Source organism: Thalassophryne amazonica, chromosome 4 (assembly GCF_902500255.1).
Source record: "Thalassophryne amazonica chromosome 4, fThaAma1.1, whole genome shotgun sequence".
NCBI classification, from domain to species: domain Eukaryota; kingdom Metazoa; phylum Chordata; class Actinopteri; order Batrachoidiformes; family Batrachoididae; genus Thalassophryne; species Thalassophryne amazonica.
In genome coordinates this window covers 31,572,820-31,590,099 of record NC_047106.1, presented here as the reverse complement: position 1 = coordinate 31,590,099, position 17,280 = coordinate 31,572,820, and the positions used below count along the sequence as shown (strand labels likewise).

At 42.0% G+C, this 17,280-nt stretch overlaps 1 protein-coding gene across 1 annotated transcript in view; it reads right to left on the bottom strand.

The window, feature by feature from the left end:
* Positions 1–263: 263 nt before the first annotated feature.
* elna (elastin a) overlaps positions 264–17,280 on the bottom strand; it is a 187,740-nt gene continuing 170,723 nt past the window's right edge. Inside the window, exons 46-52 of the mRNA XM_034169334.1 lie at positions 16,519–16,554; positions 13,750–13,788; positions 13,256–13,303; positions 12,864–12,896; positions 8,406–8,441; positions 4,504–4,569; positions 264–2,154 (exon numbers count right to left, since the gene is read on the bottom strand). Coding sequence (XP_034025225.1) covers positions 2,108–2,154; positions 4,504–4,569; positions 8,406–8,441; positions 12,864–12,896; positions 13,256–13,303; positions 13,750–13,788; positions 16,519–16,554 — 305 coding nt within the window. The 3' untranslated portion in view covers positions 264–2,107. The remainder of the gene's footprint in view (positions 2,155–4,503; positions 4,570–8,405; positions 8,442–12,863; positions 12,897–13,255; positions 13,304–13,749; positions 13,789–16,518; positions 16,555–17,280) is intronic.

Here is a 17,280-nt window from a genome sequence, read left to right as displayed (position 1 = left end):
TGATTGAGGGACGCTCAAGAATAAACTAGTAAAAAACAAACAAACAAAAAAATCCCCACCAATTGTATGCCAGAAAATACATGAAATATTTTGGTCCTTGGTTCATTTTTACCCAATTTGCAATGATTGTACTTTGAGTGTTTCAAACATATCAAACACTCACAGACATCACACACACTTTTTAAAAAATCAAGTAGCTGAGGGGAGACGGTTTGACTCATGGCTCAGTGTGCTGACAGGTAGATGAAAAGAAACAACACGTCTTGACTTCTTTCAAACTTTTTATTTTGTTGTTTAAAGAAGCAAATAAAATACCGGGACATCTGGGAACAAGTCACATGTGTGTCGTGGAAATATAAAAAGTGCAAAACCACACTGTTCCCGCTTATTAAAAAGAAAAAAAAAACATTTTAAATAAAGATGAAAAGTATCCCACGGCACATAAGACCAGGTCTGACCCAGCGAGGCTCAAAGACGATTCTCACACGGCACTGAGCGGAGGAGCTGAAGTAAGAAAATACAGTACACAATTACAGAAGGCAACAAAGGTCACAAAGGGTCAGCCTTTTTTTTTTTTGTAAAGCAGCTCAAGTAAATAAAGAATAATTGGCGATTACATCTCACGCGGTAAAGACAGCGGCAAGCCCATTCAGCAAATTCCTATTCTGTGTTACAATTTAACAGTGAATAAATGCAAAGGATTGTTTTTATTTTGTGTTCACACAGTCCTGATAACAATAACGCTATGAGTCAAAGCATGATGGGAAGGGGGTGGAAAAAAACTTTAATAACGCTGTAATGCCAAAGTTACATAAAAATAAATGAGACTAAACATTTGAAGCAGATTAAAATGCTCTATGTCAGAATTTAGGACACTAAATAAACACTCATACATATTTAACGTACATGCCAGAGTGGTCTGCTTTGAGCACATATGTCATTGTAAAGAGGAAAAATTTCATTCCTAGGGGTTTTAGCATCTATTCGAACAAACATCGTGAAAAAAACGCTATTAGGTAAAACTGAATTCAGCATCTAAAAGCTACACTGTGTAGGATTTAGTACCATCTAGTGGCGAAGCTGCAGACTGCATTAAGCTGTGTTTGTTTCCCGACTGCAGATTCATGCTCCCTTGATGTCTTTTCTGATAAGGAACATGTTTGATGCTCCTGAGGGTTCCCAAACTTGTTAGCTGCACTAGCAACCAGTAAACAGTGTATACGAGAGAAAATTCCTTCCTTCCGACCACTCTGCAAAATGCGAGCGGCAGGGTGACTATGTGCTTTTTCGGTTGCTGTATCAAGATAGTGGTGGAACATGGCGGTCTCCATGAGGGGGCCCGCTCCCATGTACATATGAAAGGCTCAATCTAAGATCATGAGTACAGAACAACACACAGATGATAGATGGTTCTATTTCTGCCCCTAAATCCTACATACTGCAGCTTTAAGAAACTGCTTTTATGCAAGTGCTTCACAGCATAGCAACAAGAATCAGCCAATTTACTGAGAGCAGATGGTTTAGACTCATGCAGCTTTATAGCCAGTAGGCCTAAAAATAGCAATTGGGAGAGACAAGAAGCCGTGGATAATGCTGAAACTGAGCAGAACTCATCAGTTCTTGCACGGGGCGCCACCTATACAATCACGCTGATGTGCACAAGGTGATGCAGAGGGTGTGACGGCATGAAGGATTCAGGTTTTAATTTCGACATAGAACTCAGTCACAGCCAATGGATCAGGTAGTTTTTCACATTACAATGTGGCCAGGATGCACAGTACACACATATAGGCACATATACAAGAGCAAGCAACACAAAAAACATAATTTGCATTTGAAGTCAAGCTTGTGCACTTGAAATGGAGCGGCACTGGTTTGCCAATTAAAAGCTGGTTAACATGACAACAAAAATAAAAGCTCTATACACCAAGTGTACAAAATTCTGGGTCGGTGGGTTTGTGTAGAAACAGACGTCGAAGTCAATAAAGTAAAACATCTTTACAAGTTCTGTTATGGGGGACTTGTTTGCTTGCATATAAAATGTACATTCTCGATCATGCAGTAGCACCATGGTTTCTTGAGGTCACACTGGATCCCAAGAGATCCTCTACTTCCTCCGCCCACAGTATTTGCCTTGGCACCCTGCAGCGCCACCTGGAGGAATGATCAAAGAAAATCAGAGCCAGGTTTTAGTTTATACATAAAGTTCACTTTTTTACAACCTATTTTTAATTTCATTGTACTTGTTACAATGACAATAAAGATTCTATTCTATTTTATTGTAGCCATATTAAGACATATAAGTAATAAAGTCTCTATGTACTGTTTTCATATTGCTCATGTATTCATATCTCAGGAACAAAGGCAACTTGGCCCAACCCGCATTGAAGAGCTCAGCCTCACATGTAAGATATTGCATAGACAAGGTGTCAGAGAGACCCCCCCCCCCCCCTGCAACCCATGTCAAATTTGAGTTGACCTGGTGTTCCCAGTTTCATTTTGATAGACAAAGTCTTATATCACATACATGAAGTTTCAGAGACTCTGTCCAAACCCAAACCTGTGCAAGGTTTTTTGCCAATCGATAGCAGCAAGTTATAGCCTATGATTTATCATAATTGATGAAGATCTTGTGGTATTAAATTGTACACCAGGGTATAGAGGTTTGGCTCCTTTGTTGCCCAACTAGAATCAAAACATGCCCAACATCAAACTTGTCTGAGGTCTGAAGGAAGCAACCTTGTGTACCAAGTTTCATTTTGATACACAAAGTCTTATTCAAGATTTTGCATACACAAGGTTTCAAAGGCTCAGCCTCTTAGTGATCACAGTTACAATCAAAACTACCAAACAAGTACAAAATTTCACCTTGATACACAGAATCTTTGCCAACATAAGGTTTTACAGACTTGACCCCCTAATGGGGTAACACGGTGGCTCCAGGGTTAGCACTGTTGCTACACAGCTAGAAGGTCCCAGGTTTGCTTCTGACCTAGTCTGTGTGGTGTTTGCATGTTCTCCCAGTGTTGGTGTGGGTTCCCTCGTGCTGATCCGGCTTCCTTCCACTTCCAAAGACATGCTGGTTTGGTGAACTGGTGGATGTAAATTGACCGAAGGTGTCCATCTCCTGTGTGTCAGCTCTACGATAGATTGGCGACCTGTCCATGATGTACCCCGCTTCTTTCCTAATGACTGCTGGGATGGTCTCCAGCACTCCCATAACCCTTGTCTGAGGTTTTAGGAAAGTGACAAAGTTCTTGAGCGCACGGGCACGTAGACAGATGTATTCAGAGTCAAGCTATTCTCACACCTGCTCTGTGATTCGGAGGAAAAAAAAGTTCAGGAAGTTAACCTTTTGTGAGTGAATGGTAGTAAGATCCAAAGAGATAAAAAAAATACACAGTAAACCCAAAATAGTGATGAAATAATGCTAACAACCTGCTTTTGAACTCATCAACAAGTGGTACAAAATGTGTGGAGAAATGCGGCAAACTCTGTATTTTTCAAATACTGGTTTATATTAACCTACTTGGTGTTGGCCAATTTATTTATGGTGGATGCCTTGCATGGTAAAAAGTCCTTTTTTTAATTTACTAATATCACCAGCAATATTTGTTGGAGGTTATCACGAAAATCAAGAACAATATAACTGCGCTATGCATTTTAAAATGTAGAAAAACACAGTATTGAATTTATTCGGCACTCTCCTGCTGGTGCCCTATCGATATCCAAGTACAGTAATTTCCTTTTCTTTTAAAACGGGGTTTTTCTCATATGATGCAATCGTAGGAGTGTTGGCTGCTAATGACATTTCAATATGACTAAGGTTGTTACAAAAGTGTCCTTTAACATACCATTAACATACCATCCCTGGTTCTCAAGACCAGGCACCTAATGGCTCTACTCTACTCTTTTCTACTCTTCTATTTTACTCTTCCTTTTTAGATATACCTTAGTATACTGGCATAGTTCCACCTTAGAATTAGAATATAATATATAAGATATACCTTACTGAATTTTCATACACCAGACAGAATGTTGACACGTAGACGGGGTTAAATGGCCATCAGTCAATGAGTTACACTCGTCTGTGGACCATTAAAACCTCAGATTGTAGATAAACAGTGCCAAGTTAAAATACTGAAACCTGCATGACCCTACTTTAATACATTTAACGAATTGCAAAACAATACAGGTTTTAACACTTTTTTTAAAGAACTGGTCAAATCTATATTAATATACAGATATTGACTTGATTGCGAAGTGTTTTGTTTGAAATCCTTCATGTGCATCTTTATTTGATATATTATTCTCTGAGTTAGAGTTTGTTTTCTCCACAGTATTTTTAGGGAGAAAAATGTGGAATCCCATTTTTGACTTGAGGCCTCTAATTTTTAGTCCAGATAGGCCTGTGCATTAATTTGCATCTGCACAAAGAATACATGAAATCATTCTTTAAATGCATTCTGCTACTGTAAATATGGTAATGATGAATTCTTTTACCTCTGTAAGGTCCTCCTCCTGTACCACCGAGGAAGCCCTGCAATGGCCCGTACTTGGCTGCTTTGGCTGCAAAACAACAAAAAAGAAGCTACTTACAGGAACAATTTAACTGAATAAAACAGTTTCTTTGAAATTAAAATATTTTATTACTTTTCTGTGGCCCACAAAACTTTTATTAAACTTTTCAGCAAAGCTGTGCCAAATTTGACACATGGTGTTTGATGTCAATATCTAGCCTGAAAAACCACACAAGACCACAGAGGCATGTTAATATTTCCCACTGCTGACCCAGGAACAGCTGATGCAGATCATATTACAGAGGTTGCTCTGAAGTACATAATATCGGCAGGTGCAAATACTGTTAAGGTCTTATGGTCCCTGTCAGTGTCCCTGTCCCTTATCCTCTGCCACCCCCTTGTGACTGTTCCTGGTGTTATTACTCGGAGTTCCTGTGGGTTTCCATGTCTGTGTCTGTCTTTGTCCTTGGCTTCCCTCTTGTATCCATCCGGTATTTTTATTATTTATTGCAGTTTTGCTCCCTTATGTGTGTAATTTAGAAATTATTTCCCCTGTGTCCACTCAACTACTTCTTTGCTTTGCCTTTATGTATTTTATTACTTTCAGTCTTTGGCCCTCTTCCTGTATTATTTTGCCACCCCTGTTTCTTTTGTATGTTTGTATCTTTCTTCCTGTGTCTCTTCAACCAGCGGCATGTCATTCATCTAACTGCCCTCACCTGCCTCCTGTTTGCAATCAACCCTCAGTGTGTATTTATACCCCTGTGTTCCTCCAGTGCATCACTTGAATGTTGTGTGCTTTTGCCCTCTTTCTTGCCCTTGTTTCTAGTCTTTTTCCATGTATGACTTCTCGTTGACAAACCTTGTTTTGTCCAATGAGCGTCTGTGATTTTTTTTTTTTTTTGCCTGCAATTTTGGACACTTCTGTTGTGATTGCTTCTTGTGTTTTTGGATCTCTCTCTGCCTCTTTGACCATTCTTCTGCCTATCCCCTCATGGACACTGTCACCAGATTTGGACTGTTCTCTGTGTTTTGACCTCTCACCTCTTCAGGCAAAGTGAGTCAATAAAGACAGTGTTTTGCATTTTTTGTGTGATATCGTTGGGGTAACGGCCATCCATCCACTCGTGACATAAGGTCAACAAGGATAGAACCACTATTATCCTGCTGAAACAACCTGATTATATTGTTGATGTAGATGGACACTCATTAGAGCACCATCATCCACCACAGGCCAAACGTTCTTGCAAATAAAACCATGTGTGTGCTTCTTAGTTACAGAAATAAGTAAATGAGATACCCTCATCCAAACCTATTAGTTTTGTTTGAGACATTCAACATATTTTCTACATACCTTAAAGTTGCACAAGTTTACTTGTTTAATATTGTTCTAGAGACAGCGCTGTAATATGTTAAATGTCACACAAGAGTCCATAACCTGATAACAGTCATATCAGATGTAAATTTAACTTAGCTCATTTACATGTTGTTAGTTTCCTGGTTATAATTTGAAGAATGACTGTTTCTCAGACAATGGCTTTCCACAGCTCAAACATATTTATTTAACAAAATATCCTCCTCATTCTCCAAACTATTTAATTTCCTCCATCTCTAAACAACAGAAACATGACCAAAGATGAGTGATCTGATTCACAGATGAGTGATCACCAGCAAAAGGTCAGTGATGAGGGTTAAAGCTCAATGATGATGAACAAAGGCTAGCACTCAGGATCAATGGTTGGGATGAAACATCAGTGATGAGGACCAAAGTCCAGCAAGCAAGATATAAATTAAATGATAAGGATCAAATATCTGGAACACAATCAGAGATTAGTGATCAGATTCACAGATTAGGATCAAAGATGAGTGATCAGGAACAAAGGCCAATGGTCAGAAACAAACGTCAGTAGTCAGGATCAAAGCTCAGTATTCAAGGATCAAAGGTCAGTATCAAAGATCAGTGATCGCAAAGTTCATCCAGCAACAACCAAATTCAGTGATCAGCAATAATAATAATAATAAAAAGAGCGTTCCAGGTCGGAGTTTAGCTGAAGGAGGAATCTCATTTCTGCCGCTTGTATCCGCAAACTTGTTCTTTTGGTCATGACCCAAATTTCATGACCATAGGTGAGGATAGGAGCATAAATCGATTGGTAAATCAAGAGTCTTGTCTTCTTGCTCAGTTCTTTCTTTACCACAACAGTCTGGTACAGTTCAGTCCGGTACAGTGTCTGAAGTACATCAGGTGCAGTTCCAATCAGTCTGTAGCACTTTCCAACTTACCCCCACTCAAGAACAAGACCGAAAGGTGCTAAAACTCCTCCACTTGGGGCAATAACTCTCCCCTGACCCAGAGGTGAAATCAAACCTTTTCTGACTGAGACCATGCTCTCAGATTTGGAGGTGTTGATCCTCATCCCAGTCGCTTCACACTCTGCCCCAAACCTATCCAGTGCACATCGGAGGTCACTGTCTGATGAAGCCAAGAGAACCACATCTTCTTCAAAAAGCAGAGATGCAACTCTGAGGTCATCAAACTGGACACTCTCCATTCCCAGACTGCACCTTGAAATCCTGTCCATGAACATCATGAACAGGATTGGTGAAAAGGGGCAACCCTGACATAGCCCAACATCCAACAGGAACAGGTCTGATGTAAATAGTGAGAATACGGGCACAGCTTCTGCTTTGGTTGTGTAGAGACAGGATAGCACACTGCAGCAGTACCCCATACTCCCTCAGCACCCCTGACAGGTCACCTCAAGGACCCAGGTCATACTTCTTTTCCAAGCTGACAAAACACATGTTGACTGGATGGTTATATGCAAGGGTAAGAGCTTGTCCACAGTTGCACAACCAGGACAGAACCCGCATTGTTCCTGATGAATCTGAGGGTCGACTAATGGACTGTCTCCTCTCTTGTACCTTTTTGTAGCTTTTCCAGGAAGGGAAGTGTGATAACTCTAGAACACACTCTCTGGTCCCCTTTTTCAAAGATGGGGACCACCACCCCAGTTTACCAATCAAGAGGTATCGTCCCTGACTTCCATGCAACATTGGGCTGTCATGGCGTTAATATCGCCATGACAGCCCAATAACATCCAGAGACTTCAGCATCTCAGGGTGAATCTCATCTGCTCTCTCCGACTTGCCACCGATGAGTTTTTGGACTACCTCATGGGCCAGAGATCGAGAATAAAAAGAAGTGGTCAAGATCAAATCTCAGATACTGGGATCAAAGAATGCCAGAAAAGAGGGTAAAGGTAATAAACTCACAATGAAAAAGAATGAGAAAATGAAAAATGTCAACAGCACTGTAAACAAACTATTGGACCTAGGGGCGCTAAACTTTCTCCAAGAGCCCCTCTAGTTTAGTACAAAAAGTTTTTATCTGTGTGTAAGTATCAACAAGTTGTAAATTTTACTTTTACAAAAGCCACCAGTACCTTAAATATGTCAGTGTTCAGACAAATTGTTTTAGCTACCTAAACCACCAGTACATTTTCCTTGAAATAATCCCACAGCGGTAATCTCTAATATTCAGTAAAATGCAGATTATGCCTTCACAACATGTTGATTGTGCCACACCATCTGCACTGGTGAGCATGCAGAGCACCAATCCACACATCAGCTTTCATGAATCTAAATCAAATAATTTAACATTTTGGTATCCACTGCCAACAACCTAACTGTGACACTGAAAATGAGATGAACTGCATAGGATGAAAACACATTTTTATTCCCTCTTAACCCTTTAATGGTTAACTCACCCATTTGGTAGAGCATACTGATATCATCTACTATATTATACTTTAAAATGTGAGGATACTCAAGGTTTAATGTAACATCTAACTGAGTGAGCAGAAAAATGTGAGTATTTGATACCTTGCTGTGGAGTCAGTGGGGCCGGTGCATATCCACCTTGAAACCAGAAACAAAAGACAGATTTTCATTTTGAAACACTCACATTAAACAGTTTTGGATTTGTCGTGTGGTTGATGTAAATCTGCTGGTATCCAGACACTGTTCTGTCTAATCAACTAAGCAGACTTTCAGAAAGTACGGTTTTATTCTACAGTGTGTCCATCCACGAAGATTCTATGTGTTTCAGTGGAGTCATCAGCTGTCTTAGATAATAAATTGTACATATATAAAACAACAACAACAACAAAAATTCTTACAGAAACAGAGGGGATGTAGCCTAAAAAAGAAGACAAATAGATAGTATGCTAAAAACACTCTATACAGATCTTTAATGAGCAATCAGTGGCGGGCATAGCTAACTAAAAAGTTAGGTTTTGTAATAGCAAATCTGCTAACTGAAAATTTAATCTGATAAAACACCATAAAATTCAGCTGAAACTATGCACTGATAATGGCTAAATTTTACTCTATGAATTTAGTTATGCAAAAGATGAGCAAGTGGCTGCCTATAGATCTGTTAGCACATCATATAGTCAACATTATCTATTAAACAGGAGTTTAATAACTTGTGTTTAACAATGAGAAATTTGGCTGCAGTATAGTCAGAACCAATCGAACCACAGAGGTTCTGAAGGATTACTGTTTACGAGTATATGTAAAGCGGCTTACTAAGCGCAGAAAGAGGAAGCAAAGATGAGGCTGCTAATGCTAATGCCATCATCCTTATTACCGTTAGCGCCATTTTGCTCTGGCAACTTCAGTGCGTGGTGCATGCTGGGATCGCCTGGGGCAAACAACAATAGCAACTCCAGACTTCCCTCAGTTTGTTGTGGAACAACATAAAGAATTCTTTAGAGAAGACAATGTCCCTGTCCAGAATTGCACCAAAAGTGTTTTAGCTGAGTGTGCCAAAGGTGTTTATGAACTGGCTGTGCCCTGTCAACAGTCCTTTGAAGAGTACACAAAGGAATGCCACACAGCCATCCACAGAAAGTTGCACATGGATTAGCTAATTTACACGTTAGCTTCCCATGCTAGCTCAGTCATGAAGTTAGTCAGCAGAGACTGCGTTCACAACTGCACGTTCGATTATAAGACTAGTCATAAGACTAACTAGATTTAAGGCTAATCTATCCATCCATCCATTTTCTTCCGCTTCATCCGGGGTCAGGTCGCGGGGGCAGCAGCTCATGCAAAGCCGTCCAGACCTCCCGATCCACACACACACACACACACACACACACACACACACACACACACACACACACACACACACACACACACACACACACACACACACACACACACACACACACACACACACACACACACACACCTCCCCCAGCTCCTCCAGGGGAACCCCGAGGCGTTCCCAAGCCAGCTGAGTGATGTAGTCCCTCCAGCATGTCCTGGGTCTTCCCCGGGGCCTCCTCCCGATGGGACGTGCCCGGACCACCTCTCCAGCGAGGCGTCCAAGGGGCATCTGGAAAAGATGCCCGAGGCACCTCAGCTGGCTCCTTTCGACGTGGAGGAGCAGCGGCTTGACTCCGAGCTCCACCTGAGTGACCGAGCTCCTCACCCTATCTCTAAGGGAGCGCCCAGCCACCCTGTGGAGGAAACTCATCTCGGCCGCTTGTACTCGCAATCTTGTTCTTTCAGTCATGAGCCAAATCTCATGACCATAGGTGAGGGTCGGAACATAGATCGATCGGTAAATCGAGAGCTTTGCCCCCCTGCTCAACTCTCTCTTCAACCCCGACGGTGCGATACAACGACCGCATCACTGCAGACACTGCACCGATCCGTCTGTCGATCTCATGCTCCATTCGTCCCTCACCTGTGAACAAGACCCCGAGATACTTAAACTCCTTCACTAGAGGCAAAGACACTCCACCGACCTGAAGAGGGAAAAGCACCTTTTTCCAGTCGAGAAGCATGGCCTCGGATTTGGAGGTGCTGATTTTCATCCCAGACGCTTCAGAGATGAGATTCTGTGGTTCCCAAACTGGACCCCTCTACACCCTGGCTGCTCCTAGAAATTCCGTCCATAAAGGTAATGAACAGAACCGGTGACAAAGGGCAGTCCTGGTGGAGGCCAATGTGCACTAGAAACAGGTTTCACTTACTACCGGCAATGCGAAACAAGCTCCTGCTGCAGTCGTACAGGGACCAGAAAGCCCTTAGCAAAGGACCCGGGCCCCCGTACTCCTGGAGCACACCCCACAGGGTGCCTCGAGGGACACGGTCGAACGCTTTCTCCAGATCCACAAAGCACATGTGGACTGGTTGGGTGAACTCCCATGAACCCTCGAGCACCCGATGGAGGGTGTAGAGCTGGTCCAGTGTGCCTCGACCAGGACGAAAACCACACTGCTTCTCCTGAATCTGATGTTCAACTATCGGTCGAATTGTCCTCTTCAGGACTCTGGACTAGACTTTACTGGGGAGGCTGAGGAGTGTGATCCCCCTGTAGCTGGCACACACCCTCCGATCCCCCTTCTTAAACAGAGGGACCACCATCCCGGTCTGCCAATACAGAGGCACTGTTCCTGACCACCATGCGATGTTGCAGAGGCGTGTCAACCAAGACAGTCCCATAACATCCAGAGACTTAAGGTACTCAGGACAGATTTCATCCACACCAGGAGCCTTGCCACCAAGGAGCTTTCTGACCACCTCGGTGACTTCAGCCTGGGTGATGGATGAGTCCGCCTCTGAGTCCCCAGTCTCTGCTTCCTCTTCGGAAGACGTGACGATGGGATTGAGGAGATCCTCGAAGTATTCCTTCCACCGCACGACAACATCACCCGTCAGGGTCAACAGCTCCCCACCCGCATTATAGACAGTGTTGGCGGAGAGCTGCTTCCGCCTCCTGAGGTGTCGGACGGTTTGCCAGAATTTCTTTGAGGCTGACCGATAGTCCTCCTCCATGGCCTCCCCGAACTCCTCCCAGACCCGAGTTTTTGTCTCTGTGACTGCACAGGCTGCAGCACGCTTGGCCTGCCGGTACCTGTCAGCTACCTCCAGAGTCCCACTTGCCAACAAAGACAAGTAGGGCTCCTTCTTCAGCTTCATGGTATCCCTTACTTCCGGTGTCCACCACCGGGTTCGGGGATTGCCACCGCGACAGGCACTAGAGACCTTGCAACCACAGCTACGAGCGGCCTCATCGACAATGGAGGTGGAGAACATGGTCCACTCGGACTCCATGTCTCCAACCTCCCCTGGGATCTGGGGGAAGCTCTGCCGGAGGAGGAGGAGGGCGGGCCCACATCGCTCTTTCAGGGTGAGCCCGGCTGGGCCCCATAAAGCTAATCTATCACAGCGATATGATGACAGAAATAACTCAAGTTTTTACATCTGTCTTTTAAAACATTACCACTGATGGCATCATCATCATTATCATCTGTTGAAAGAACCACAGTTAGGTGCTAGTATGCTCCAGCATGTCTGGTTCTCTCACTAGATGATGATGCAAACACACCTGATTTTAAGGTTTACAAATGTTTTTGTACATTAAACCTTATTCAGACTGAAAGCTGATGGAATTACATGGAGTAGAAGCTAACTGGTCCAACAAGTGTTTTCAAAGTCAGCTGAAAAGCTAATGCGCTTATGAAAAAGTAAGCCTTGCTAATTAGCTGTTAGCAAATTAGCAGAGGTGTGCTCACCTCTGCAAACAACCTCTTTACGATATAACATATGTCACAGAAATCCAAAACGAGACATATCATGGCTAAATTGACCTTATAGCAGGGATGTTGATGATATTCAACATGAAGTCCAAAGCTTTTTTAATGGTAAAAGATTGATTAAAACTGATTTTGCACAATATGAGCCCTTTAAACGTGGTAACGTCTTAAGATATATTTTGCAAATTGGAGCGACTTTGCATTAAACATGGACTAATTTGATGCCTTGTCACGTTGGTTCTATCATGCAAAATCAGCTACTCGTGGAAGAAAGAAATTTTGCAAACAAAACAAAATCCTATGTTAAACCTGAAAAGCCCTTAATTTTATTAAGCAAAAATAAATGAGTAAATAAGTGTAATCAAAAATTTATTTGCATTAATGGTCAAATTTAATCATTTAAAAAAAGAGGACTTTTCAAATTTAAGCAAAGGTTAATTTTAGTAAAGTACATTGCCTCAACTGAGTATTAGTTAATAAAATGTTATCATATATTACATTTTGCAGAAGCTGAAGCTGTACTGAGTTTAGGTGAATGTGTGCAGCATAAAGCAAAGGAGAGAAAAGAGGAGTTCATGATTTAAGTAACAAAATTTCAAAATGTTTTTTATTATTTGCTGGACAAACAAAGTAATACATGTGAAAATCAGTTCTCCCTCTCCCTTTCTTTATGCGTCTGGCTGAAGGAAGCGACAGCTCAGTCTGCCCGTCTGTCCAGCTTTGTTACCTGGCTGATGACAGTAGGGAATTAATCCACCTCCTGATCCAGACACAGGGATGAAAAGTTAAAGAATTATCTGTGCTCTAAATCCTAACTGCAGGTTTGATTCAGATTAAATGGTCTAGTGATCGTATTTGTCTTAGAAAAAATATTTTGAATAAAATAAAGCAGTTTGTGCACACATCAGCCACACATTCGTGCTATCTTTGTCAGAGAAAAATATTTTTATTCTGTTTGGTTCTTGTTTGTGTTTTACAGATGGCTCTCGCCAGTCACCAAACAGGATCAGCTTTTCCATTCTGTACACAGTGCACTTAATCGGTTTAGAAAATTTGGCAGAATCTGTTTGACAAAGTGAAAATGTTCAAACAAAAATGTTCAGATAGTGGCTGGAGTACCTGGGTAGAACTGTGACGGGTAACCTCCCCCATAACCAGGAGCCAAGCCTGAAAAATCAAAAGGCAGTCAGCACACACACACACACACACACACACACACACACACACACACACACACACACACACACACACACACACACACACACACACACACACACACACACAAAACTTCTTTTCAGCAAGCATACAGTATAACGTGGAATACTGGACAGAACCATTAGTGCTGACATTAGACTGGCTCAAGACTAAAAAACAAAGTAGAATTTAAAAAAAACGTAATAATTCAGACAGTGACTGTATTCATCTGATTTCAAGTTCACAATAACAATAAAAAAAAATAAGAATAAAGCTTACTGTCATTACCCACACACCAGAAGTGTAAAGTAAGTTGTAGGCTGCTGACGTGAAATATTACTGTACATAACTGAATATTAGCAATGAGAACATTCCAGTTTTTCTGTTCAAGCGAAAAAATATTTCAGCAGTTTCCTCACCTGGTTGAATTCCACCACCGGCTCCAATGTTGCCGTAGCCTGATGACACAAAACATTAAAAAAAATTATCAAAATACATAGATCAACCTGAGGTTCACTCACTCACTCATCTTCAACCGCTTACTCCAAAGAAGGGTCACCGGGGGCTGGAGCCTATTCCAGCAGTCACAGGGCGTGAGGCAGGGTACACCCTGGACTGAACGTTACAAGGCCACATATATAGACAGATAAACACATTCACACCCACACCTGCAGACAATTTGAAGTCTCCAATCCACCCAACCTGCATGTCTTCGGATGTGGGATGAAGCCGGAGCACCCGGAGAGAATCCACGCAAACACAGGGCGACCACGCAAACTCCACATAGAAAGGCCACAGGTGGGAATCAACCCCATGACCTTCTTGCTGTGAGGCAACAGTGCTAACCACTAAGCTACCGTGCTGCCCATCAACCAAAGGTTATTTTTTATGAATCTATTTTGGGGCTTTTTTTCCTTCTTTATTTTTGATAGTGAGGAAAAGACATAATCAACACTAACATTCAAACACAGGGACACAGCAGGTGGTAAACACCTTAGCAAGCACCAGCACACCAACCCACCCTGAAATACAATGAAGTGACATTATTTATATGACACCTAAATACATCCTTGTCATTTTACGCAACGTGACATTCATTATTTGTCCCATTGTACTTGTATGAGTGACGTCACCAAGGTGCGTTTTGCACTACTTTCTGTGCATTTTTTTTCCCATACATTTCATTTGCTTTGCCACATCAACAACACCATGGAACCACCTTGGGTGCTGGATGACAACCACACAGGCAGACAACCGATCCATTCCTACATCTCTAAAATAACCATCTATCTGCCTCAACCAGGTCCCTTTGGCATTCTTGGGTCCTCGACACTCAGGCACCTGCATGCTGGATCATGCACAGAGAAACCGGTCACATGGCCAAGATGTTGTAGCAGATGCTCCCTTACAATGCAAATGATACTCTTCATCCTTGTGTCTCTTAGTGACCGCTCCTTGGATACAAAGTCATTCCAGTGGTACCCAAGGATCCTCCAAAGAGACAGAGTACCAAAGACATCCAGTCATCGCCTTAGGCCACTGCTTAGCATCCAGTGCTCACAGCCATGCATCAACACAGGCAGCACTTGGATCCTAAAGACTTGGACCTTCGTTTGCCTGCAGAAATATCAGCATCGCCAAACTCCTCTGTCCAGTGACCTCATGAATCCACAAGCTCTTCCCAAGTGCCTCTCCATCTCAAAGGCTGATGACCCAGAGACATGTATGTCACTGCCAAAATAAGTGAATGTGTCTACAAGTTCAACACTTTCATCACATACAGATATACTTCTGATGGCTGAATCCAGGAAGTCATTAAAAGTCTGAATCTTAGTCTTTATCCTGGACAGTCTCAAATCCAGACAGACACACTGATTCCTCACTCAGCTTCTCAAGTGCTGCAATCACAGTATCCGTTGATTCCACAAAGATCAGAGCATCGTCTGCAAAGTCAATGTCAGTAAACCTTTTATAACCAACAAAAGCACCCAAGTCAGTGGTTTTCATAACCCTATCCAACACCCGATCCATGCAAGTATTGAACAGAGTAGGAGCCAGAACACACCCCTGATGAATGCCAGTTTTCATGGGGAAAAAACTCAGTCTCTGCCTCCCCTCGGCACACCACTCACAGCATCTGTGTATAGGCTGGCTATGATGTTCAGTAGCTTCCTGGGAATTCCACAAATTCTCAGGTTGTCCCAGAGAGCAGTCCGATCAACTGAATAAAACGCTTAAACAAACGCTATAAAAAATTGACATAGGCTGCAAAGAAGCACTGCTGATACACACGCTGCATTCTATGAGTACCCGTAGGGCTAAAATGCAACTTCTTGGCTGTGAAGCCAGACTCTTCTGGTCGCTGAGCAGCAAGCTGAAACTCATCCTATTGAGAATGATTCTCGCAAGCACCTTTCCTGGCACAGAGAGCAACATTATACCCCTGCAGTTGTTACAATCCATACGCACATCCTTTCCTTTCCAGATTGTGTCAACAAGTCCTCTCCTCCAATCTGAGGGGATGACACCTGTCTCCATGATTAAAAAAAATTGCTTGCAATGGCAGGAGAACAGCATCTCCACCTGCCCAGAGTTGCTCAGCTCCAAGGTCACAAATCCCTGGAGCTTTCCCTGTCCTCAGTTGTTTCATGGTCTTTGCAATCTCACCAAGATTTGGTGGTTTACAATTGACTGAAGATTCACTTCCAAGAACCCTGGCGCCAGACATTTCTATCATCCCAGCATTTTCAGATGTTTGATATTCAGTGTTCAACATCTCCAAAGTCACACAATTCTATGAGTCTTTTCACAGATATTCACCTGATTGAAGCAGAATTTATGACTGACACTGCTTGTTTAACACCTCTGTGACATATGTAACACAAATAACCCACCCCCTCAGATCCTCTAATTTTACTTCAGATTATTAAAAGCATCCCCCCACCACCACCACCACCATCACACACACACTTTCTAATTCAGATAGTGGCTATATTCATCTGAATTCATTTTCCACAATAACAATTAAAAGATGAGGAATAAAGCCAGTTGTCATTCCCCACCCACCAGAAATGCAAAGCAAGTTCAAGGTTGCTGAAGTAAAATATTATACTACATAACTGAATATTAGCAGTGAGAACATCCCAGTTTTTGTGTTCAAGCGAAAAATATTTCAGCAGTGTCCTCACCTTGAATTCCAACACCGGTTCCAAGGTTGCCATAACCTAGTGACACAAGACATAAAAAAACAAAGAAAAGAAACATTTTAAATAAATCAACACAAGGTTGGTATCATATAAAACAAATGATTTTTTTTTCCATTTGTGCAATGGAAACAATATTTTCACTTACTGAAAGATAGAATGTTTGAGTAAATGTGGCAGATGCCTTGTTGAATAGGATGTTTCATCGTTCATCTATTAAAAATATTCTTACCATTGCACTCAGAAACATTCATTGCTTGTATACTATCATACATGTGTATTTGTTTTTTTCCTCTGCACATCACCACAATGAAGATCAAATAAGACGTTCAATTTTAATTCAAGGGGTTTAATAGAAATATATTAATCACTTAGGAATTATAGCAATTTTTAGACGTCATTCCATTTCAGTGGCCATTAAGTGATTGCTCAAATGAAATGTAAAGATTAGTGTTATTACAACTCATCACTTTTACAGCCAGTATTCTTGAGTCAGAGGATGGATACATGAACATTTCTAAGACACTGAATATTAGAACTGACATTTCCAGGCAGCACTGTGTGATCTCTAAACACTCACACTTTCATATTGTACATATAATGCCACTGACGGTAATCAGTCTCCACTGGGACATGTAGACTCTCTCCACTTCCATGCTCTTAATGGTACTAAATGCTGCACAGAGCACTGACTGCCTTTGATACCTGAATGGATTGAGTAAAATCATTAAAGTAGCTGTATTAAAT